The following is a 25,000-nucleotide window of genomic DNA, read 5'->3' as shown; positions in this document are numbered from 1 at the left end:
TGTATGCATCTACTATTGATGTGGCGTGGTTCGTTGGCTTCAGCAGCCAAGGCTCCCAAGCTGAGAGGAGTGTAAACACTACCCAGGGACAGGAAGTTTGTCATCATTCTTTCCCCCAGATCAATGCAAGCTAACAGCTGGTCTCGTGAAGACAATGACTAAAATGATAGTTGAGTTATTTCTCATGTTTACATATCACAGCGGGTAAAATGTAAACTGAGCAGTTCCTCTCTCAGGAGAGTTACGTAAGCCTGGCACCTTTTCTACACAGTTTGTTTATGCTTCAATACTAACGAAGGAGAGAGAATTTAATCCTGTGGAATTGAACAACATTTATGGCATTGATAGATGTACCTTCAGGAGCAGCCTTCTGCAAAATTCATTTGATTTCAGACACTTAATTGTAGGCATGACAAGGAGAGCTGTTAGCTGTCAGCTTCACATGAAAGCTCAATGAATAAACATAGCAGTGGGTCACCAGAGATGGGCTGGCCGGTGCGGTTTCAGAGACCGAGTGGAAGTTTTAGCTGTAATGGATCTGTATGCGCACAGTGCAAGTGTGCTGTCTCTTTAATCACGACGGTCTCTTCTCTCGTGAGGAAGGTTGGATGATGTGGCACACAGTGTGGGGGATGAGTTACTCAGTCTCTACACGTGTTCCTTAAAAAAAAAAAAAAAAATCCCCAAAGAGCCACAGGTCTTCCATTCATGCAGCATTCCTGGGAGTGTTTCTCATCCCATGCCTTGTGTGTGGCTAAGTGATTGCTAATGTGGACTGGCACACCTCAGCATTAATACACACCCATTATAGCTCTGGGCTCCTCGTTCTGCTGCCACAAGCCTCGAGGCAAGGCAGTAAACGCAAACAAACGGCTTAGATGTTTTCGTAACTCCTACTAAATGCAGCCCCTGGTAAAAATAACACAGAGGTAATTGTGAACGCACACACAGTTTTCAAGATGGACAAGTGGAGATACCAATCCATTCTCTAGCATTTCCTCTCCAGCTTAATTAAACGCATCTTTCCCTCACTTGGCAGGAGTGTCTCTCGCTCATTGCACAAGCCTGCGCGTTGTGTTTGAAATCAGACCTCGCACTCATGCACTCTTACTTTTGCCAGTTAAACTGAGAGTTGTTTTTTTATTTTCTTCTCACTGGCTTCACGTACATAATGCATCACATCCTCGAGAGGGCTGGGTTATTTATAGAGGGCCAGGTTTATTTTCAGAGGATGCTTAGAGAAAGTGTCTCATACTCTCTCCAGTCCTTTGTGTGATCATCATCTGGACGAGGTGGGGGAGGGAGCGGGTGAGATGTAGGGTTGTGGGTGAATATTATCAGCAGATGTGCCTTTGAAACATAAAAGAGCTGCCCTTTACTTCACATTCAGCTTTATAATTCCAACATCCAGCATGTGTCTCTGCATGGAGGCTTCAGGGGATTTACTCTCGCGCTGTTTGTCTGTATTGCTTGATTTAGCGGATTAGGTGTTTTTCAGGCAGAAACTAATTGGTAGTATGTCTCACTCCTAGCTCTGGGCCTTACGTGCAGGTCTGTGTGTTTTTGTTTCTGTGCACAGGATGTGGGGACAGTCTGCAGGACAGCAACGGGAACTTCTCCTCCCCTGGCTTCCCCAATGGATACTCGGCGTACATGCACTGCATCTGGAGGATATCAGTCACACCGGGGGAAAAGGTATGAGCATATGGAAAGTGCCAAATCAACTCTTGAGATGCCTGGAAAAACAAGGAGCACTGTCTGCTTTCATGTGGCCGTGCTGTCTGTTTTTATTTTCATTATATATTTATCTGAGCTTGAGCAGTGTGTAACCTTTGCCCCGGAGCGTGTGAATAATGATCCTCTCTTTGGTTTTTAGATCATTTTGAACTTCACCTCCATGGATCTGTACAGGAGCCACCTGTGTTGGTACGATCATGTGGAGATCCGAGATGGATACTGGAGGAAGGCACCACTCAAAGGTCAGCTTTCACCTGAGCAACAGTCAATTGCATCAATCTGAAACCTACAAATTTATGGTTGTTATACCTCTTTAATCGACAGATCACAACTTGGTTATTTAGTTTGTGGTCATTAATCAGTAGTTATCAGTCAGAATCACTTTATTAATCCCTGGGGGAAATTCTTTGACATGGTTCCACGTAGTTCAGCACAGAATGGAATTGATCATTTAAGTGAAGTTAAATAGAAATAGAAATTTAACTGCACATATATACGAAGTTTAGCCTAGGAGCTTTCACATGTATCTAAATATTTGAACTCATACCATTTTTATTTGAGAAAATTGTCATTTTACTAATCTTTAGCTCGTCATACTCTGAATATTTTGTAGTTAAATCTACCTCTCGTTTCTTATTTGATGATTAAAACCAAGGTTCACCCAAAATTTGCTGCTCTGGCTTATACAAAGTACAGACTGTGTGAGATCTTTCAAGTTTGTTGAGTTTCATCTCAGCGTGTAAGAGTTAGCAGCCCTGCTTTGCATTCACTTTTATTTAATTACATTCTCAATTCAGTTTAATGAGAGTTTAATTAACCATTTGATTTGTTTTGTCCAGTCTGCAGTCAAAGTAAATTTAATCACAGCTGCACAATCACACCCTGACTAAGATCAACGCATGCTACCTCAAGTAATGGACAAACTAAACAAATAAGAATAAGTTGTGACTGATACGAGCTCTTCAGCTTGTTCACACTAAAAAAAAAAACCCTTTAAACTTCTGAAGTAAAAGTGTGGGCTGATCTTTTCACCGTATGGTGTATTTTCCATTGTTTGCAGCTTGAGCACATGGTGTTGATGTTAGTTTGCTTACAGTCTGTTTCCCTGGATTTTTAAGTGTAGCAGCCGAGCACCGTGGTTATCTCTCCCTTTAATTTATGACAAACTAAACTTTCAAAATGACAGAAAAAAAACAGGGAGGGACCGCAAACATTACATGCACATGCTTTAAATTTGAAATATAATTAGAGGTGATGGATCTGGTTTGCCCGGTTGAATAGTAACATTAAGGCACCAATTGTTGATTAGTTTAGTTTTGTTTGTCTATGTTTATGGATCTCATCGTACTTCTCTGTATCCTGTAATGATTTGTTTAGTTTAGAAATAAATAGCTGTCTGGAGAAAATTACAACCCTGCCATGCTTGTCCCGATCAAGCCTTTGTGTGTCCTCACCTGTGACTCAGGTCGGTTTTGTGGCGATAAGCTCCCTGAACCCATCATCTCCACCGACAGCCGCCTGTGGATTGAGTTCCGCAGCAGCAGCAACTGGGTGGGAAAAGGCTTCTCTGCTGTTTATGAGGGTAAGCACTCCTTCCTGTGTCCTCCCCGCACCCTGCTCCAGCGTGTCGCTCAGCTGACTGAACGCATGGCCAGTCACACATTCAACAATGTGCCTAGAAGCTGTAGCAACATCCAGTTTTTTGGCCCCGGTACTGCTGATGTGTCAGGCACTTTACGCTGCATTAATCAGATTTTGGCCGGCCTTCACACTCGGCTCCATTGTTTCCAGACCGTGCAAAGGGATGTGTGTATATTTGTGTGTGTGTGTGCAGGCATTTCACAAATCCGTGAATCAACACTGAGCGCACATTTTTTTTTTTTCTGAGGCATGTACAGATGATATTGCTATCGTGGGAGCTCGGCAGTGTTTTTACTGCTTTCACTTGTCATTTGCAGCCATCTGTGGTGGGGAGGTGAAGAAGGACAATGGCCAGATCCAGTCCCCCAACTATCCTGATGACTACAGGCCCAACAAAGTGTGTGTGTGGAAGATCTCTGTTACTCAGGGCTTCCATGTGGGCCTCACCTTCCAGTCCTTTGAGGTAAAACCCCTTTTTTCCCCCTCATTTATTGATTCTAATCAAATTTTTCTTTGGAGTTATTGTCTAATATTTTTCTCTCCATTTCCATTACAGATTGAGAGGCACGACAGCTGCGCATATGACTACCTTGAGGTGCGTGATGGGAATTCAGAGAACAGCCGTCTCTTGGGCCGCTTCTGTGGCTACGACAAGCCAGATGACATCAAAACCACCTCCAACCATCTGTGGATGAAATTTGTTTCAGATGGGTCTGTCAACAAGGCCGGCTTTGCTGCTAACTTCTTCAAAGGTGAGAGGTCGAGGGCTCTGAACTTCTGGAGTGAATTTCAACATCTGTATATCCGACGCCTTCCAGCAATCTCACTATTGAACATTAGCTTTCCTTTAGTTCTGCATTGTCGGTCTATTTCAGTCTATTTGTTCTGGTGGCACCTTTGGGTTCAGTGTGACCCTTTCTGCCCAAGGTTGCCGTTGTTTTGGAGAGTTTCCTTTTGTACACCATTGAGCCAGGGGGCCAGTGAAAAGGGTCCCAACATATCTTTGTGTTTTCAGAGATGGACGAGTGCTCCAAGCCGGACAACGGTCGCTGTGAGCAACGCTGTGTCAACACACTAGGCAGCTACAAGTGTGAATGTGACCCAGGCTATGAGCTGGCTGCAGACAAGCGCAGCTGTGAGGGTAAGTACATGGAGGAAAGGCACCAGCACTGTTCACCATGTAATTTACATGCTAAGGCACTTTGCACAGTTAGCCACCCAAATACAATAAATACAGTTATTCCCAAAAGCTGGGACAACATGCTCGCAGGGACGCTGGTGATAGCCTGGCACTGTATTTTAGACATTTGAGTCACAACAATGCAAGCTTTATTTATCTCACAAATTACATGTTGGTGTTTGAAGAGCCAGCTGCTTGTATACAAGCTGCACAAAATGAAAACGTAACCACTGTCTGCCCTTGGAGGATGTCGGCAATCATTCCATCTTTACTGTGTGTACCAGTATTGTGCTTATTTGTGAATTAACTTTTTTAATGGCAATTTTACTGCTTCGGGTGTCTCAATGTGCTTTACATGATCAGTCTTAGAGTTTTTCCCTCACACACTCACACACCAATGATAACGGCTGCCATCCAAGACACTCGTGCACCAGTGGGAATATAAACTGAGGCCCTGCGTCTTCCCCCAAGAACATTTCAATACATGGAAAGAGCGGAATGGGGGATCGAACTGCCAACCTTAATTGAAAGACGACCTGCTTTACAAACTGCCTTAGCTGCACCTACTACAGTCTAAATTTAAACATCCACCCATCAATCATTTATACCATTTTATCCAATTAAGGCCATGGGGGGGGGCAGGCATCACCAGTCCATCACCAGTCCATCACAGTGCAGACAAGGAGAGACAGGCAATCACACACATTCGCATTCACATCCACACACTGGCAATTTAGAGTCGCTATTACTGCAATTAAATATTTTTAGCCTGTGGGAAGGGAAAAATCAGGAATAGGTAGAACATGCAGACTCGAGAACTCATGACTTTGTTTCTTCGTTAATATTTCGCAACATCGTTTGCTGCACTGATCGAATGTCAACACCACATGTTTATTTGAACGAAGAACATCCCGGGGAGTTAATGTGCGGTGTCGGTAGTCGTAACATGTTGTGGATTGTATAACTCTCATAAAGCCTGACAGCCCTTGGCAGGAAGGTCAAGCTATAATCGGGCTTTTTAAAGGATATTTCTATCCATCTGGATAGAGTCCTGGTTTAACATGCGGGTGATATAATTTATTCATTTGTCCATTCATCCGCAGCTGTGTTAACATTACAGTGTGTTCTTCTGTCTGTTTCAGCTGCCTGTGGAGGCTTCATCACCAAGCTGAATGGGTCCATCACCAGTCCAGGTTGGCCCAGAGAGTATCCTCCAAACAAGAACTGCATCTGGCAGCTCGTCGCACCCACGCAGTACCGCATCACACTGCTTTTTGACGTCTTTGAGACTGAGGGCAATGACGTGAGCACTGTGTTTTTCTGCATTAATCGATAGTCGGTTTGTTTGTTCTGTGTTCCAAACCGTTGTTGCGCTGCAGCTCCCAGGTCTGACCGCAAACAAAAATTCTGTGTTTTTCTTGTGTTTCATAATTGAAACCAATAGAAGAGTCTTACCATTTCTAAATGCTGTCTTGCTTTGCTCAGGTGTGTAAGTACGACTACGTGGAGGTGCGCAGTGGACTTTCTGCCGACTCCAGGCTCCATGGGAAGTTCTGTGGGGCGGAGAAACCCGAAGCGATCACTTCTCAGTACAACAACATGCGCATTGAGTTCAAATCTGACAACACCGTGTCCAAAAAGGGCTTTAAAGCGCAGTTCTTCTCAGGTACAGCAGCTCAAATCTTTTCGCTCGGCCACTTTTCGCTCCTACTCGTCAGTCTTCAAAGTGATCGCCTTCACCGTGCCCCTGTCCTTCCTCAGACAAAGACGAGTGCTCTAAGGAGAACGGCGGCTGTCAGCATGAGTGTGTCAACACCTTCGGGAGTTACAGCTGTCAGTGTCGGAGTGGTTTTGTTTTGCACGAAAACAAGCACGACTGTAAAGAAGGTAATTCACCTTAAATTCTGTGTGTGTGGTTGTTAATCCTTTTGTAATCAGAGCTGCCGCCGCTAAAGCTTGCTTACCTGTCAAACACAGTTTGAGTGCAGTTTCAACATTGCATGAAATCTGTATTCGCATGTTTCAGAGTGCGTTGTTGACTCAGTGATTTCTCTTTGTTTTTTCTTTTCTTGTAGCGGGTTGCGATCACACAGTGAATAGTGTGAGTGGTGTCATTACCAGCCCCAATTGGCCGGATAAATACCCCAGCAAGAAGGCATGCACCTGGGCACTTACCACCACTCCAGGCCATCGTATCAAAATCGTACGTCCGTCTCTCTCTCCTGCTTTCAGCACAGCTCCGATCGTCATTTGTGTATTTGTTTATACAAAGCCTGTTTCTGTAATTGAATTTCTAAATCCAGTAAGGCCATCTGTGTTTACTGTGCTCATGTCAGAAGCAGTTAAAGTACCTCTAATGATGATGTGTGGCTCCCCCTTCTGTTAATATCTGCATTTTTGTCATCGCTGATGTTTTTAAGAAGAGATTTGCTTTACAAATGCACAGAGACATCTATGATATCAAATAACAACACAAGAGCTGAGGTCTTTATGAACTCATATATTTGCTGTTGAACTTGCTGTGTGAATTAATTTGCTGGGGTTTGTGTGTGCAGATAAATGAATAGTTAGTTAAAAAAAAAAACGGCATGGACCAGCCTAATCTCAGCAAGTCCATTTATCATCATCTTGTTTTGTGAAAGGCCTTTAATGAGATCGACATGGAGGCCCACCTGGAGTGTGCTTATGACCACATTGAGATTTATGATGGCCGAGATGGAAAAGCGCCGACCCTGGGTCGCTTCTGCGGCACCAAAAAACCTCCGCCCATCACGTCCAGCAGCAACAAGCTGTTCATTCGTTTCTTCTCGGACAACTCGGTGCAGAAGAAAGGCTTTGAGGCGTCTCATACTGCAGGTAAGGCTACGGAATTTCTCCTCCGCCTATTGGAGAAACAAGAGCAGATGAGATTGTAGCCTCATGTATCTGTTAATTCACACCCATCTAGATGCACAAATAATCTTTTTCTTTTTTTCTTTTCTTCAGCATTTGAGTGTCTTGCCCAATTGCCCAACAAGTAAATCTTCTTGTCTTGTTTCATCAACTTTTCTGTCCAGAGTGTGGAGGTCGTCTCAAGGCTGAAGTCAAAACCAAGGACCTCTTCTCCCACGCCCAGTTCGGGGACAATAACTACCCCGGGGCATCAGACTGCCAGTGGGTGATTTCGGCCGAGAAAGGCTACGGCGTGGAGCTCATCTTCCAGACCTTTGAGATTGAGGAGGAGGCGGACTGCGGCTACGACTACATGGAGCTCTTCGATGGCGCTGACACCAAGTCTCCACGTCTGGGACGCTATTGTGGTTCAGGGGTAAGAGCAACCGCCTTCACTATCCTGTGGGCATACTTTCTGAGACTAATAACAACCGGCAAGTCTCAGCACTTCAGTCTGTTTTTTACACTACAGCAGCAGGAGTGTTTGCATAATTGTTCAGGAATTAGTCCTGCTGTTGACTAACCAGTCCTGGCAGCCTGTCAGTGGGTAACTCTGAGAGACACCCAGGGGCTTCAGATGCCAGTTTCTACTCCAGCTCATTGACTGTTGTAGCTGATACATTCCTCCGAGTGCAAGACTGTTGCTGAGGAGTTGGTCGTGGGCCAATACAAGCGGTCACTCTCTGGGTGTCGATAGGCTATCAGAGTCCTTGGCGCTGGGTTGTAACTGAGAAGCAATCCACCAGTGCTGAGGCTGCAGCTGGTGTCTGGAACAATGAGGCCGGCAGGGAATAGAAACACAAGTTTCCTCAGGTCAAAGAACAGCTTGATTTCATTTACACACTTCAGTAATAAGCTGCAGCCTCTTACTCACGACTGTTCCGATGAATCAACCGCTGGAGGGGACATATAACACTGGGTACACCGGGGAACGGCTTCTCAATCAAGTTTCCTTTTATAAGACATGTTGAAATAAACTGACACAATTTGATCTAAAGGAAAGCGAAAACTCATTATAGTGTTGGGAGGCTTACTTTCGCCCAAGGGCTTCTCTCCGTTAAATAGTCCACGGTGTTTCTGGGTCTACGGTGAAATGAAATGCTGCTTCCTTCTTGTGCTTTGAATCCTTTCCCCAATAAACTGAGACTCATGGCCCACTGTAGAAGTATTATTCACATAAATGGCAGCTTCAATCAGAAGTCAAGTGGTTTTACGGTTGGCTGCACAAGCTTCGGCTGCTTTGAATTGACAGAGCTTGTCTTTGTGGCAGCACCGCAACTCACTAATCACTTTTCAAAATGGTGTACAAATTAATAATCACATGGTCAAATGTTGAATAACTTTTGTGTGGACTTGTTACTGGAAAGAATTTATCTGAGCCTGTTCTGGAGCGGGGGGGGGCGGGTTTCGGTGCACAGGAGAATGAGTCCCCCACTTTTACTGGCCACCTGCTTATACTCAACCCATGAGAGTCATCTAATTTTAATAATTCAAAGCCTTTTATATTTATTATTCTCATGATTTACAATCAGATGCCATGTCAAACATTAGGAAGGAGTTTAGCTTGGTTATAGGAGCATTACCAAACACTGCCAGACTGGCAGCCTGTCCAGGATTTATCTGATCCTTCATCCAGTGACAGCTGAGAACTGCTGCGGTCTCCGGTGACCCTCAAGTTGGATGAATCTGGTGGAGAAGATGGATCGATAGAATTGTCTTTAGCAGCAGGGAGAGGAAAGCTTCACCTGTGCGGTGGTGTTTGTCCTCCTTGGCCACCTGACTGTCATGATGCTTTGGTTGCTTCAGCGGTTTCAGCACTAAACTATGACTGACGTGCCTTTAGCTTCTTACAAAATTCTTTGCAACACAACCAGTCCCTCAAAGTCCACATGTACCACACCTAAAGTTAGATAAGCAGTTCTGGTTATTTTTCCTGTTGCTATGCCCTTTGCTGAAGTTCCTCTGTGCCCCCCAGGGAAGGCACGCCCCACATTTTCTAAACCACTGATTAAGAGCAATATATGAATACCTTTGTAGGAGATAGATTTTCTTTTTCTCGTGGTGAACTGAGCTCCATTCAGTGGCATACCATAATCACCACAGTATTTAAAATTCTTACTTAAATATCAGTCAGCACTTGAATCCGTTTGCAGCTGTAAGACTATGCTGCTTGACCCCGACTCTCAGTCTGTAGCTCCCGGTTGTTCCAGAAGAAGCCCTCAGAGGCTGCTGTTCATGGTCACTGATTTGACCTGTGAGCATGTGAGGAGTCTTTATTTCTAATTGAAGTGCAGTCAAAGAAGCAGAAAAGCCCCAACTTGAAATGACTGTGTTGTTCCTGTGTCTCCTGTCAGCCTCCAGAGGAGATCTACTCGGCTGGTGATTCCATTGTGATCAAGTTCCGCTCTGACGATACCATCAACAAAAAGGGATTTCACGTCCGCTACACCAGCACCAAGTTTCAGGACACACTGCACTCACGCAAGTGACCAGCGGGGGCCGGAAGGGGCCGCGCGGGGCTCAGGGGCAAACGGAGGGGCCCCCAGATGAGGCGCCAGCCTGACGCTCGGAAACCTTCGGCCACCAAGATGAATCAGACACGACAGAACAGCCGCAAGACCACCAACCGCACCTCAGCTCCTAGGGGCTCTAGCTCCCCCCACAGACTGTGAGGAGTAAAGCCATTCTGCAGTACACCTTGTTTTTACCTTTTTATGGTTAGGATTGGGGTGGGAGGGTGAATGTTCGCTTCACACGGACAGTAGGGGGAAAATCTATTGACCCAGTCCCCTCCAGGTATTTTTTTGTTTTGTTTTTTGTTTTTTAACACGCCTTGTAAAATGAGGCACAAAGGAAAACAGCGGATTCTCAGGACCTGTAGGAAGGCAGGCATCAGCTGGACAGATCCCTGCTTTTGTCAGGCCAGCCCATCTACATCCAGGAAGAGGAGAGGTAGAGGAGGAGGAGGAAGAGTAGGAAACATCTTCTGCACTCCTCAATAATTGCTCTCCTCTCCTCACGCTCTCGTCCCTTTGGTTCAAGGATTCCTACCTGTAAGAGGATTGAAAGGACATGACTTGAGATTTTGATACAGTATGTCAGTCAATTGCATGTAATTACAAGGAAAGAAGGAAAACTGTACAGTGACAACACCAGCATTTGTAATTGGCATTGTCCTGGCAACCAGTGGCAAGATTCTCGTTGTTACCATTAACAAGGAAATTGAGGAAGCAGATATCTTATTAAAGGACTAATAAATGAAATGTGGCCCATGTCTTCTGGTTGGTAATTGCTCGCCCGATGACTGGCTATTCCTGTACCTCCATGTATAAAGTGATGTGTTTGATCTTTGAAAGGGAACATGTGCTTTTGTTTTTCAGCTCAAAGCCGTTGGCACTTTACAGTGAATTGTTCCAAAATCATGAGCTTTTGAATCTTTGTGAAATGCAGTGCCAGTTCACTTCTTTTTAAATGCATTTTATCTCTCTTACTCGTCTGTTTTTTTTTGTTTGTTTGTTTTCTTTTTAATTGCTCCATTTAGTTCCTCAGGCATACTTGAACATTGTGTGTGCCCTCTACAATGGGGTAATAAAGGTATGACTTATGTTCCAGTGTTGATTTACAGTTCTGATGTAAAATAATATCTCTCCAGAGAAAATGCCTTTTCTTGGTACAATGAAGTATTTCTCAAGAACCAAATGAGCCTGGGTATTTATTGTTATAGTGATTACATAAGTAATGTAATGGTGGAAAGGTACTGTTGACATTAGCCCTATAATTGCCTTCTAATGTAAAGCCACTGGTCGATGTTGAATATACTTTGTTGCTCACCGATTCCCTTTCTCCGTTTATTTGTCATTCAGCAACATGTTGTGTGAACTTGCTGCAGTCTGACATTTTTTTTATTGGTGCTCGACTTTTATTCACAGAACTAACTTGGATCTGTATCCCTCATTTGTGCCATTGACATGTGAGAAGGATTGCAAAACTTAAATGGTAACCCTGGTTTTAAGTAAAGGTTTTCTGAGAAAGGCAGACAAAGTCAGACATCTCTTATTTATATTATCTGTGATTTACCATTCATACACGGAGCCACAATCCAAAAGCATTTTCTTTCCCCACTTTGTAACCTCGCTTTCTCCTCAATAAGTATTTCATTACTATTCTTATGTCCTTTTATCTTGAAAACAAAAAAGAGAAGGAGCAGTGTTGCACAAAAACCTGCCAGAAGTGGCTGAAACTGTGGCCTTCCCTGAACTTATTCTAACAAAAAGACCCTGCAAAGTACACTCCGCCGTAACCGAACTGCAGACACGCGTTGCTTGAAACGGTTCAAAATAGATTCTCTTTCATGAATAAATGATAAATATTTCTGAAATATGCAAGTAGTTTACCCTTTTTACATAAATGTGCCTTTCTTTTGATGAGTGTCACACACAACATACACACTTATGCACATGAGCTGATTACCTCCATATGAAAAGGGTTTTTGTAATTTAAGAAAAAAAAAACATTTTGAAATTCCAGCACTTTCCCAGCGGCTGTGCAGATTTACGAGAAACATTGTTTTTCTTTTTGTCTTCATAACCGTACATTTGGTGCTTTCACAAAAAGAAAACAGAAGACTCCCCAGCAAGGTTTTTCCTCTCTCTCATCTGTTATCTTTTCCCGTCTGTTTCCACCACACTGTGCTGATACGCCACGTTACATAGAACAGCGCTTCCCTTTGTTAAATAATTGAGGTAAAACATTGATGCGCTGCATTTTCACTCCATAAATCTGAGCCATTTAATATGAAAAATTACCAACAGAGATCTCTCAGTAATTGTGTGACTGTAGGCAAACAGTGACAGGTCCCTCATTCTGCTCTGCTGCTCCGTTACATAACAATGCAGAAGACGAGCTCTCAGAGGAAAACACCCAAGGCTTTTCTGCACCTGCTTTATTTGACATTCACAAGTAAAACACACACAGAAAACAGAAATGTACTGCTCTCGCCAACGTTGAGTCAGTCTCTCACCCTAACCATTATTGTGTTGTGCGGTTTGATAAATGGCCCTCGCGCCTTCACTGCGGGGCAGACCCGAGCCGCCGTCGATGGCCAGTTTGAGTGGTGCTATGAATCGTGTGAGAGTAAGCGGAGAGGGCGTAGAGTAGGTTTTCCAGAGTGCCTGTAAGTGTGTTGGAGCGTGTGTGGAGGGTACACCTGAGGAGCGGACGTGAGGTCTCTTTCAACGGACGCTGATCACAAAAATAGAGACGTCCAAGCTTTAAATCATCTGAGATATAACCATGTAAAGTCAGAAAAAACTTGTGCTAAGTACGGTCACACGCAGCTCCTCTGAACACGTATGTGCTGGCAGCAAAGTTCACTTCACAGTGTGTGAAAGCAGCATACTGAGACATATACACCTTACATTTAACAAAACGGTATAAATGGGTTGGGTTTTTTTTACATCTTGAATACAGCCACAGCGAGACAACAGATCTTCTCATGAAAAAATATCACATTCAGTGCATGATTAAAAAAAACAACAACATTGTTTTAAAAGGTGGTCATGAATCATGTGAAGGCCAGTCTCCACGGACGTCAGAGCGCCACACGCTGTCAACGCTCACACCAGCAGGTCACAAAACAGTCGGCGTTTCTTCACAACTCCATAAGTTGTAAGGATGAAAGCTGTGAGTCAGCCACTGTCTCCCAAAAATTACTCAATTACTCAATCGCACACGCTGAAGGCAAAACCAGATGAAACAAATACCTCAATTGAGTCATCATGTCAACTCGGAAAAGGTCAGCCCACTACAATGAGTCATGTAGTCAATAACTTGAGATGAGACACTCACGGGCGAGGACCGGCTTCCTCAATACTTACAGTCCATTAATTAACACAAGGGGGGGGGACATGGGTTTGTGAGGATGAGCAGTTTGTAAATACTGAGAGGAGTCTGACATCTTTGTGCTGTAGAGTACAAGATCCTTCACTGATCTCACATTTTGTGACATTCCTCAACACAGTTTTCGAAGTTTGCATACAGAGGAACTCTTGGGCCTGACATCAGTGTGACGATAGGGAGAGTTTATGTGCTGATCGATTGCCAGGCCGACGCACCCAGCTGCCCTCCCACCCAGCACAGGCCTGCTCCCAAGGCCGCGGCCACCAACACGGCCACACTAGCCTTCAGCACTGCGCCGGGGCGTCTGCTGAAGCGGACGGGGGCCATGCAGGCCAGCGTGGCCACGGTCACGGTCAGCGTGAAGAAAATGGAGACGGCCGTGTTGATGGCCACGATCTGGCCGAACTTGGCGAAAGGCACAATGACACAGAAGAAGAGGGGGACCGTGGAGATCACTGTGGTGACAGCACTGGACACTATGGCGACGCCCACATGGTTCACCGCCTCCAGAGTCCGTCTCCGTCGCTCTGCTGCAAGCTCCTACAAGGACACAACAAAATATCAAGATGACTTTTTTGAAACAAATAGTAAATGGACAATAAGTATTCCTGGCCTGAAATCCCTGAGGTGATATAAGGACACACCTTGTCAGCTGGAGAGTTTCAGTAGATATTGTGTCAAAAATATAGCAATTGTTGAAAGTCATATTATAATTTAAATAAATAACATTGAAAACAAAAGTTTTTAATTACCGTAGTTATTTTATGGGACTTTCCTGTCGGTCACCATCTTTCGTTCTGACATTGTCCCATACTCATATCAACTAAAGTCATTACCTTTGTCAGCGATATGTTAGTAACTGATTAATATTATAAAATTAGTAATGCAGCTCCAATTCCTTAAGTTTTAGTGAGCTTGTTACTTTTGCAGTACATAAAGTCGCTGTACAGCTGCTTGCTGTATTTCTTTCATCGCCATCATTTGTCGTTGATAAATCTGTTTCTTTCAACACGTGCTGACATCCAAATTAAAAAGATCTTCCTCCAACTGACTGACGAACTTAATACGAGAATCAGTACTTAGACTGACTCACAAAGTACTGGCAACTCGGCCAATGTCTCATAATATATCCTCATTATTGTAACACACCTAACGAAGTGAGGATTACATGGAATGCATGAGTAACTTTCTCAAATAACTATTTAGTGACTATCCAAGTAAAGCCTCTGCTTTTAAAAGAAGTATCTTCAGACTGCATGGTTAAATATCTTGACATCTATCATTCATCAAATGTATTCACAAAGTGGCCATCTTCTCTATGTACTACTGTTTTAACAATCTACATGGGAATCAGTCTACATATTTTATCATCAAATGTATCCTGTATGGGTGAAAGTGTCAAAACAATAGACTAAATACACTAAATATCTAATATAGCAAAGTATTTGTACTTGTAATGTTTTACTTCTTGTCTCTGTGAATGTTGTTTCTTTATGATACTTCAAGCACCACTGGCCTTAAACTACCACCTCCCCCATAAGCTGCTTTTACATGATTGTAAACAAGAGTTAGAGCTGTTGCCGTGGGGCTAATATACACTTCAGTACCATGTTATGACCAGGAGTGGGGGAGAAGGTCTCCCCAGCCAGCAGGTACCCCTCCACCAAGTGCAGACAGTAATCCACCGAAGAGCCAACGAGTATGGAGAGAGAAATGGCCTCCACCGCTCCCATCTCCCATCCCAGCCAGTACATGACTGCCACGACCAGGCAAATCACCCCTAATGAAGCGAGGGGCAAACAAACTTAGGATGACTCTGGGCCCCATCATGAGTGCTCTTCTAAAAATGTATTTTTCACCGTCTGACACCGAGATATGCAACTTTATCTCTTACCCAGGATGGTTATGAGCACCGGCAGCAGCAGCAGAGGATGTGCAGTAAACACAGACACAGCTGCCACACAGATGGCCAAAGACAGCAGCAGGCTCCAGAGGGCACTCTCCACACCTACAGGAAGAGTACTTTATTACATTTTCACAGGCAAACACGACACCTGCACTTCTTTGAGATTAACGCGGCCTCTCACTTGCCTATGATTTCCATAAAAATCTGTTTCCAGTGCTCACAGGTCTGAAAACCCCGCTGCAGAGCTGAGGACTGCGGGAGGCTGGCCAGTTGCTCCTGGATGAAGTTCTCCCACTGAAGGAAGTCAGAATAGGTCTGAAAGGAGGATTTCCCTTTGTATGTGGTCTTAGGAGAAGGGGAGGCAGAGCATTAGGGACGGCGCCATCTCCGAGACCGGGTGGCTGTTTGAAGCGTGAAGATGAAACGCGGAAAGATGAAGGGACTTACAGACTCAAAGGCCATGGACAGCCAGCGAACCTTTCCTGCGTGCATTCCCACCGCTCCGTGAGAGAGCTGCCCCGGGAGCAGGTTCGGTTCAGGGAGGGAGTGACACTCGGGATGCAGCAAAGGCAGAATAGAAGACAGCTTGTTGCCTGAGGAGAACAAATACAACAATGCCACCTTTTAAAGCACTTCTCTTTTTAATATTTTTTTTTCTTAGGCTTTTATGTGCCCCACCATTTTTAGACACTGTGTCTCTGTGTTTGTTACCCACTTGTTAGGAACATTTTATGCGCCACTTAAACAAAATTGTGCAGTAAGGTTTAACAGCAGAAGATACACACACTAATAATTTCCCAAGAATTTAAATGTTATTTGTACCCTCAAAAGGCCCAAACTGAAAAATAACAATTGATCCAATATAAAAGAATAATAAATGTGCCATCACATTCAGTTACACTGTTCTCGTAAAGGGCGCAATAGCAGGAAGACACAGAAGTGAGAAAGAGCTGCTTTAACAGGCTGCCACTCGCCTGGCGGAGCTCAACCAAACGACCCCGACAATCAATCAATTCCTACATTGTTTTTTTTTTGTTTTTGTTTTTTTTTCATAAATGAAGTGATTGCATGTGGGTGTTACCTGAGGGTAAGCATTGTGCTCCTCCTGGCTTCACAAGTTGTTTATTTGCACTGACTGCTTTACAGATTTTGCAAAGATGCCCCATCTCCTGGAAAATATCGAAGTCCGGATCCAATATAATGCTGCCCTTTGGGAAAAAACAAATAACACTGGGATCACCACGGGACCACGGGATGATTTGAATATCGGGCCATTCTGCTTTGGTGTTTCTTGCCGAGATGTTTTGACAGCACTTACCATATCTCCAATGACATGGTTGTCTTTGTGTTCAGTTCTGTTGACTCCCAGGATCCCAAACACGACAAAAACCATGGCCCCTGTGTCGACCAGAGGACGCACTGCTGGGTGGCCACACACACCACCGCTGCATGGGTTGAAGCCAAACGTTTTGGATGGCTTCGTTTTGGCAGCAGATGAGGGATCTTTGAAAATAGAAGCAGAGAAGAATCTCTCTATTTATAAAGTGTAAAAATATCTGTACAACCAAAGTACTGTGGAAAATCCTGCAACACGTTCAGAAAGCACCACTTCAAGAAGCTCCACTTGAAAAAAAACTAAACTGTCATATCTCTGCATTCGCTCTATTTTTATGACTTTAAGATGAGATTAAATGACATAAAAAGGCGTTCCGGCAGTGTGACACATGCGGCGTGAAAACAGTTTTCCTGATGTACGAACAAACTGTCGCCATGCTAATGATGCTTTCTGATACTGTGACAGCTCCTCCGCTCACCGCCGGGAAGAGGAGCATAGAAGGTTCCCCGTGAAGGTCCATCAGGCCCTGAGCTGACGCCACAGCCGGGCGGGCTGACACACACTCGGCTCGGATGAGGCCTCTGGCGGCGTTGTGCAAAGTACACTTTCCTGAGGGAACAAAGCAAAGCTGCAGTGACAGATTCCACCCTAAAAACAACATGACAGTTCAAATCATTTATGCTCTGATTTAAAACCTTTTTATTTATTTATTTTTTTAGCTTTGTGCTTTCACCTGCTGTGCAGCTGTGGAGATGCTGCCACATAAAAGGAGAACTCTGGCGTCCAGCCATGCCGGGGATCACATGAGGCGGATGTGAGCATCCAACTGGGGTACGGATGGTACACACGGGAAGTACAGACTGTCATTCTGGCGGTGTAGTTGCTGTGGGGCTGATTAAAAGCCTATTCAGATAAAACAAGATTAGTAATAAGCCGCATTACTGGCACATATCACATTAGGGTGGCATAACACTACAACTAATTATCGAAAGCGCTCCCGAACCTGAAACGATGACACTTCATTGTGCTCTGTGCTGCACGGTTTCCACGGGGACGGGATGCTGGTGTTAAGGGAGAAACGGTAAAGTGTTGTTGAGCCTTCGAGGTCCAACTTTGATATGTAAACTGTCAGCAAAGGGCCTAAAAACACAGTGCAAAACACAGTAATTCACCATGGAGAAACGGGTTTAAAGGAAAAGAGACGGGATTTGGTAACACATGCACATTGGAAAACGATTGTTGATGAATACAAATGTAATCACTCCCTCCTGTTATGTGCATGCCATTATAACCCCTAACTCACACTTTTAATATGATGACTATTTAGTAGGGATTGAATAGTAATGTATTGGATGGATGGATGGATGGATGGATGGATGGATGGATGGATGAATGGATGGATGGATGGATGGATGGAAGGATGGGTTTTAAAGCACAAAACCCAATACAGTCTTAATTGTAATGCAATTCATCATCAATAAGATGGATCCTATCAATTTGATAATCATACAACTCTGATTTCAGCACTGCCTTCCAGTCCACTCAAACACAGCACAGCAATTCAGTTGCTGAATTGCATTGTCCTATTGTCAATGTTAAAAAGCAACACAGCAGCATCTGAGCTTACTTTCATATTTCTTTCCCTTAACAAATCATCCCACCTCCTGCTGACCCAGCCAGAACAATGAGGACACATTTAGATGATGCTTGGCACATAAATAGCGTTAGATATTGTTTGGACTGTCGGAGAAAATAAGTTAAATAGTCATTCACTTGTAAATAATTTTTAACCTTTAGAACAAATGACAAATTAAACAAGGGCACAGCGTTGATTGTCTGTGTACAAAACAATTACTGTAATCTCTGTGGTCATTATGAAATGTTCTGAAGGATGTTTCGGCGCACACAGTGTTTTTCACCTGTTTGGTTGCTGCTCGGCTTCGCTGAGCTCATGGCAGCGGTGGAGGTCGTCGTGCTCGGGTTCTGCTGATGTGCAGAAAACCTAAACGCTGACGAGGAGGTGTGGGTGTACAGCGGGTGGGGTTTTTCCATGAACACACCTGCAGGACACAACATGCATTTCCCAGATTTGTAGAGGATCTGGAAGATTAACTGAGCATGTCTCATTGGTCGCCGCAGGCTGTTTTACCTGAGCACATGGGGCAGGAGATGCCTTGGCCGCTGAGGTTGCTCCTCAGAGCCAGAAGCGTCTGGAGGTTTGTGTCTCGTCGAAACAGGAGAGGGGCGTGTGTGGCCGGCCTCAGCAGACAGCAGCAGCCGGCAGAAAGGAGCAGAACCAGGAGGAAGACACCTGGGCCGGCCGGGGGACAGTAATAAGCATTGTCAGAGAGGAGGGGCTGATGGAGTACACAGCTGAGAGACAGATAGGGAGTAAAGATCAATTGCAGTCACTTCTGAAAAGCTTGGAAGAATACTATATGAGGGGCGCTTGCTCTTCCTCTGAGAGGCCAAATCCCTTCTGGACAAAATGGAGATTACAGCTTTTCTTCAATATTTCTTATTTAAGCCCGAGGATACTCATACATCAAGAGCTCTGCACACAGTCATCATAAAGAGTAGATTACAGAATTTCCCCCTCATCGTTTTTGGTTTACTCAGACATGAATTGATTTCTGTGGTGTCAAAATTCAACTGAGTTCTCAGTGTTTGTAATAAATCTCACCTAAAACTGCTTTTCGGTGCTCCACGGCAGGCTCTGCCACTAAGTGCTTGAGAGTCCACTGGAGAGTTGTGCTCACCACCCCGACATGCTGCTGTCCTGGAGGGGACAGGACAGTTTCCACCGACAGGGACAGAATGGCTGCATCGCTGTCTGTATCACAGGAGCCTGGATGAGAGGAAGAGAGGAGCCTTTAGCGGGTCCTGGACAGTCGTGTTTTTCACTGCTGGGACCATTTCTAATCCTACCAACTGTCACCTATTCAGAGCTGAGGAGATGATAATCTCACCTGGCTCCATCTCCACTGACAGGAGTGCCACGTCATCGTCCTCATCCGACAAAGGACTGTGGCTCGCTGACAGGCCCGAGAACAACTTCCAGCTTTGGAGGGATGAGAGTTCAGGGAAGCAGATAGCTGAAGGGATTACGTCCCGCCCGCGGCGTCGCAGCACAGCATGCACAACTAACCACTCACACAAACGTAAGGAAATAATGGCTCACCAATTCAACCAGGCGTGCTCGTGGGGCTCCACGAACTGGGTCCAGATACACAGTGCGGCTGGCATCAGGATAGATACCGAGAGCCAGCAGCAGCTGACAATGAGGGCCATGAATAGGCCGAAGTCATGCACTGCTGGGATCTGAGTGTCAGTAAAATGGAGCACAGTGTAAAAGACCTTGAAACATTCAATTTCTGCTTATCGCAGGAGAATGGCTGTCTGCTGAGAGAGGCACTTCTATTCATTCGTAGCACAGGAGTCATTTATCCTATTAACTCCTGGATTCTTCATGCATCACCTGAGAGAAGGTGTTGGCAGCATAGGCGGCTGCAGTGGTGAAGGAGGTGAGGAAGGTGGCCCGGCCAGCGGTTTTAATTGTGTAAATCATTCGCTGTTGCGCCTGCCGCATGTGAGAGGCCTGCCTGAAGGTGCTGATGAATACAAAAACATCGTCCACCCCTTGGAGACAAAAGAGAAGACAAATGAACTGCATCACTGCAGATTGTGGGGAAAAAATAAATAAAAAAGAAATTGCATGAAAAATGTGTTTAACAATCTTCAAGGTTCAATTCGAAACAAGAATTCAGCACTTTTTTGCTTTGAAAATCAACATCACTCCTAAATCTATCCATCACAAAACTCTAAATCTGATTAGCTCAGGATGAAGTAAGAATAAAGACTGGTCAAAGGAGAAGCCAGGAGAAACAAAGAAAAAGACAAAAAGTAAAACAGTATGCCATGTGGTGGTATTATGGAGGATTATGTGTCTGACTCTGACTTGGCCAGGTACAGTGCATTTCTACAGTCTTTGCCAGTTTCCTCAGAGACAGACCGACTCCAGCGAGTAAGGTGTAACTGAACAAAGTCGTTTATAATTGGACAAGGTGTAAAATCTGTATTTTTGACTTCTCCTTCCAGTGGGATTTTCTTAGTTCCTGTGACTGGCTGTCCTGCTTCTGTGTTTCACCTGAGACTCTTCATCCTTACATGATACATTTCACACAGTGTGAGGCTTTGTACACAGGATAAAACAATAACACAATTTTGGGGGTGGGGGCGGGGGGGTTGGGGGGTATGTAGGTCAGTATTTCCTTTCCATTCTTGCTTCCTGTCTCAAGAAACTTGACCTTGACCTTGTTTATTTTTGTTACTATTTCTGGGAAATCCATATTTCTTTTTACTTTTTCTATCAGTTGTGTAAAGAGCTGTCTCTCTTCACTTTAGTTTATCATCCTTTTCGGAATCAGACCTCTGTGTCCTTTTACAAGTAATTATGAACTGTGACACACTGACATTTTATTTTTGTTTGGACTGAAAAAAATGTTCCAATTAACTGAAGTAATACAAGTTAAACTGTCAGGGGGGAAACAGAATCAAAAAAATAAGCTTTTTTTCCCTTCTATTTTCAGAATATGCCATCGCTGTTTACAAAATAAATACATACACTGTATATTTATACAAACATAAATACAAAAACAGGCGTATGATTCACGTAAGGAATGCACAGTATTGTAGTGGTTAGCACTTTCATCTCACAGTGATAACATCCTGGTTTGATTCCAGGCTTGGGAGCCTTTCCGTGTGGAATTTGCATGCTCTTGCTGGAATGCGTTTAATTCAGTAACATGTACATTAGGTTACATTGTGAATCTATATGTATTCATGAGGCGTGATTGTCAGTGTCTCTGTTTTAACTCTTTCTCGCTGTAACCTGTCTCCTCCCACACTCTCTACAGCAGCTCTAATTAAAGCTTATGGACAGAAGCAGGCAGGTAGCATCTCGCGGATCCCCGTCTTTGTGATTTCACTGTTTGCGCCAGCTTCATACCGACTGAACAGGCCAGATGAGTTGTTAATATTTCCTCTCGATGATTCTGCAAATTTCTTCAGGTTTCCTGCTATGTGTATTCTGATATTTTGCTTTCAAGTACTATACACTAAAATGTACCATGAATGTAAAAATAAATGTGATTCTGATTCTGATCAGTCCTCTCATCTACGTCCCCACAAAAAATAAGTGACCAACTTACCAATACCGATGATAACAAAAGCAGCCACTCCATTGAGGATACCCAGGTACCTCACACCAAAGACAACGTGGTATAGGAAAAGGGCCATCAGACAACTCAAACCAATACTTGCAAGCCCAAAGAAAGTGAGAAAAACTAGGGAGAAAAAAGGAAATATGGCATTGCAGACAATATTCTGGATTTAAAAGTAAGAAATGCAGTGTAAATTAGGAGCAGATCATAATATCATACCAGAGAAGGACGTAAGGACATAGACGAGAACAGTGATGCAGGCTCCGCTGATGACAGCCAGCATCATATCATTGTGAAAGGTGTGTCTCACTTCGTCATCAAACAGCTCTGTTCCTCCATACAGCACCTTCACCTGACTGGAACAGACAGAATGCATCAATTTATTCATATGCATGCCTGAAAAGGAGCATCTGACAGAAATGATAAATCAATGATGGATTGTGTGAGATGGCCCTTTGCATGTTTGCTTTCCCCTGACCTGGTAGATTGCTTGGCCAGGATTTCTGCGTATTGAACCACAAAGTTTTTGAAGCGAGTTCTCTGTTCATCTGTTCGGTCCTGCAGAGAGTAGTAAGACGGCAGCGGAGCTCCGAAGTGGATCTCACTGCGTAAGAGTGAGGAGGAGAGACGCTCGGGGGACAGACTCTCATCCACGTACCAGTAGAACTGAGGATGGGTGATGGCCAGATTCAGAGAACCTTAAAAGAAAGCGAGCACAGGGGGAGTCAGCAGAGCTGGGCGAGATTGTCACGGGCAGCGTAAATCCTGCAGCAGTACTTTACAATCCATATGACATGGAGTCTTCCACCCTCCTCACTGCGACCTTACCTTGGATATCAGCCAGATCTGGTCCCATGCCGTCGTAGTAAATCTTGCCCCCTCTCTCACTGGGGAAGAGGTAGGACAGGAGTGAGCTGGGTGGAGAACAGTAGGACGGCCCCAGCGGCAGATCTCTCAGCACCTCCAGGGGCCTCCAGCAGAACTGGTGGAACTGCGGATGCTGCATGAGCAGATGCTCCACATGATGAATGGTCTGCAGACGCTCCGGAGTGAAGATGTTGCGATCGCCTTGCCCTTGAGCTACAAACACCAGCTCAATCCTCCACAGGGCCTGGCTCTGTAAGTAGTAATTGGGAGCAAACCTGCGCCTCCTAATGAGAGAGAATGTGGAATTTGCACCTTGTAATCTCTCTTCTTCCTCCTCTGTTCTGGGACTTGAGCTCTTGTGCTTCGCCGTTTCCTCCTGACCCAGCTCAGGCACTGTCCTTTCATCTCTGCTCGCTGCAGATCCTCTCTTCTGATCATCTCCAGCTTGTGAAGGTTCATTTTGAGGATTGAAAGAACTCGTGCCCTCATTATCTGTCCTGTTGAGCACTCCCCGTTTGCCCAGCTTCTCCAGCAGAAGCTCCTTTAGAGCCTCAGATTCAATGTTATCTAGGTCTCGCCTGCGTCTGTCCCAGGACCCCAGCTGAGTTTTGACAGCAATGGTCAGGGCATCAAAGCGCTCGGCAGAGAAGTGACTGTGGACCTCAAAGGCACTGTAGGAGAGGTCTATGTCCAGAGGAGGGCAGTAGAGCAGCATGTAGGCAAACAGGGCACATGGCAACAGGATGGCTACCCCTAAGATCCCTCCACTGGCCCAAGGCTGAGTGTAAATCCACCCCACTGCCCTCCACAGTCCACAAACTCCCGCGTCCCCGGAGAAGCAGCTCTGTCCTGCTGCATGTCCTACTCCATCATCATCTTCTTCCTGCTCCTCACCTTCCTCCTCCTCCTCCTCTCCTCCCCAGCTGGTCTGAAACAGCGGTGGCTCATCCTCCACATCCATGCCGGCACCTGTCAGGGACACCAAACACCAAGTCATCATCACTCACTTAAGGCTGCGCCTCCTCTTCCCCTGGGCAGGTGAACATGAGCACAAAATAGATGTTGGAACCGGCAGCGGTTGACAGAAACATCAGACAACATGAAGGACAAAGCTACGTCTAAAGTTGCACACACTGAACAAGGACATGGGAGGATTAAGTGAATCCTGAAACAGCTGACGACAGAGGAACGCCATTGGCAGCTCATACAGAGAAAATTGAACGGGGAAACCTTTTTTTGTTCTCAAGGTCTTACGAGGGAAAACGGTCGTCTGAGTCCCACTTTAGGATGCCGATCACAAAAGCTTGGGGGTGAGACAGGCTAAAAGCTGTGATTTAATTCTCTCTCCGTCAGTGTGCGTTATTATCACCTGAAGAGAGTCTACCGGTGGCTTTCTAAATATCAGCAGTCGGTGTAGCGGGGTCTGCTCTGCACCAAATTAAATCATCTCACTTGTCTAATTACTGACTAGAAGAGTGAGTAGGATATTACACCGAGCTGCGGAGTAAGAGCAGGTTTATCTCCTGTGATGGGCAGCCTTTGACTAATAGTGTCAATGGGCGACACTTTTTTCGACTTTTCTACTCCAAGATACTGCAGACAGTTTGCATTCGAGTAGAAGTGCGCCTGCTAACTGCAGCGATTTATCTATTCTCTTTAGAGCCATGCTTTAAGGTCGGCCAGGTACGACACTGAATCTTGATTATGTGTAAGAGATAGCTGCATCCAGCTCAGGGCTGAGGGGAAATCCATCATGAAAAGAAGAATGCACAAATTATACTGTTTAATTAATATTTGTAGAAATTATTGAGACTCCTACATTAAACAGTAGGAAGACTCTTGAGAGACAAACCTCGAGGCTGTAAATGAACTGGAGTTTTGTTGCTTTACGGGGTTTTAATGTGTATGCACTTACAGCTGGATAAACTTTCGTTAATCGTAATGATGTGGCAGAAAATGCATTTGTGTAGGTTAAACATAATCTCATGTTCATTATGTGACAGTCGGACTCCAGTTCACTGATCTTGTAGCATTTCAGGGATGTGTTTTATAGACACATCATTAAAAACATTTACTCGACAGTTTCTTGCTTTCTAAGAGAAGCTGCTTTCAGTGTTCTCTATGTCCACAGGACTTAGATGTGCTAATGTAGTTTTATCTGGGATTTTTTTTTTTCTTTTATGAAAGAGATGATAAAGCCTGCGGACTTGAAAACTAAGAGCTTTTCTCTTTCTCTTCAAAAGACAACCATTTTGGTTTTGGTTTTTTTTCTCCTTTGTTAA

General features: G+C 44.6%; 2 protein-coding genes across 2 annotated transcripts in view; one reads left to right on the top strand and one right to left on the bottom strand.

The window, feature by feature from the left end:
- Positions 1-10,979, top strand: part of bmp1a (bone morphogenetic protein 1a) — a 31,482-nt gene extending 20,503 nt beyond the window's left edge. Inside the window, exons 8-20 of the mRNA XM_080467926.1 lie at positions 1,580-1,695; positions 1,877-1,979; positions 3,203-3,319; positions 3,696-3,841; positions 3,935-4,130; positions 4,394-4,519; positions 5,701-5,861; positions 6,044-6,224; positions 6,320-6,445; positions 6,634-6,761; positions 7,201-7,414; positions 7,615-7,865; positions 9,844-10,979. Coding sequence (XP_080324052.1) covers positions 1,580-1,695; positions 1,877-1,979; positions 3,203-3,319; positions 3,696-3,841; positions 3,935-4,130; positions 4,394-4,519; positions 5,701-5,861; positions 6,044-6,224; positions 6,320-6,445; positions 6,634-6,761; positions 7,201-7,414; positions 7,615-7,865; positions 9,844-9,978 — 2,000 coding nt within the window. The 3' untranslated portion in view covers positions 9,979-10,979. The remainder of the gene's footprint in view (positions 1-1,579; positions 1,696-1,876; positions 1,980-3,202; positions 3,320-3,695; positions 3,842-3,934; positions 4,131-4,393; positions 4,520-5,700; positions 5,862-6,043; positions 6,225-6,319; positions 6,446-6,633; positions 6,762-7,200; positions 7,415-7,614; positions 7,866-9,843) is intronic.
- Positions 10,980-12,420: 1,441 nt separating this feature from the next.
- Positions 12,421-23,679, bottom strand: disp3 (dispatched RND transporter family member 3; the record flags this gene model as incomplete). Its single annotated transcript, XM_080466673.1, has 20 exons — positions 12,421-13,927; positions 14,995-15,167; positions 15,282-15,395; positions 15,479-15,638; positions 15,741-15,886; positions 16,375-16,501; positions 16,612-16,796; positions 17,108-17,238; positions 17,363-17,532; positions 17,633-17,769; positions 18,549-18,689; positions 18,779-18,940; positions 19,313-19,477; positions 19,599-19,690; positions 19,811-19,950; positions 20,108-20,268; positions 21,840-21,974; positions 22,071-22,207; positions 22,330-22,549; positions 22,680-23,679. The coding sequence occupies 20 exons, from the start codon at positions 23,677-23,679 to the stop codon at positions 13,571-13,573; spliced, it is 4,053 nt and encodes a 1,350-aa protein (XP_080322799.1). The 3' UTR covers positions 12,421-13,570.
- Between the last annotated feature and the right edge of the window lie 1,321 nt (positions 23,680-25,000).

This window comes from Lipophrys pholis (genome assembly GCF_963383615.2).
Source record: "Lipophrys pholis genome assembly, chromosome: 7".
Classification (NCBI taxonomy): Eukaryota; Metazoa; Chordata; class Actinopteri; order Blenniiformes; family Blenniidae; genus Lipophrys; species Lipophrys pholis.
Note: the sequence above shows the minus strand (reverse complement) of the source record. Positions and strands in the feature narration are given on the sequence as shown.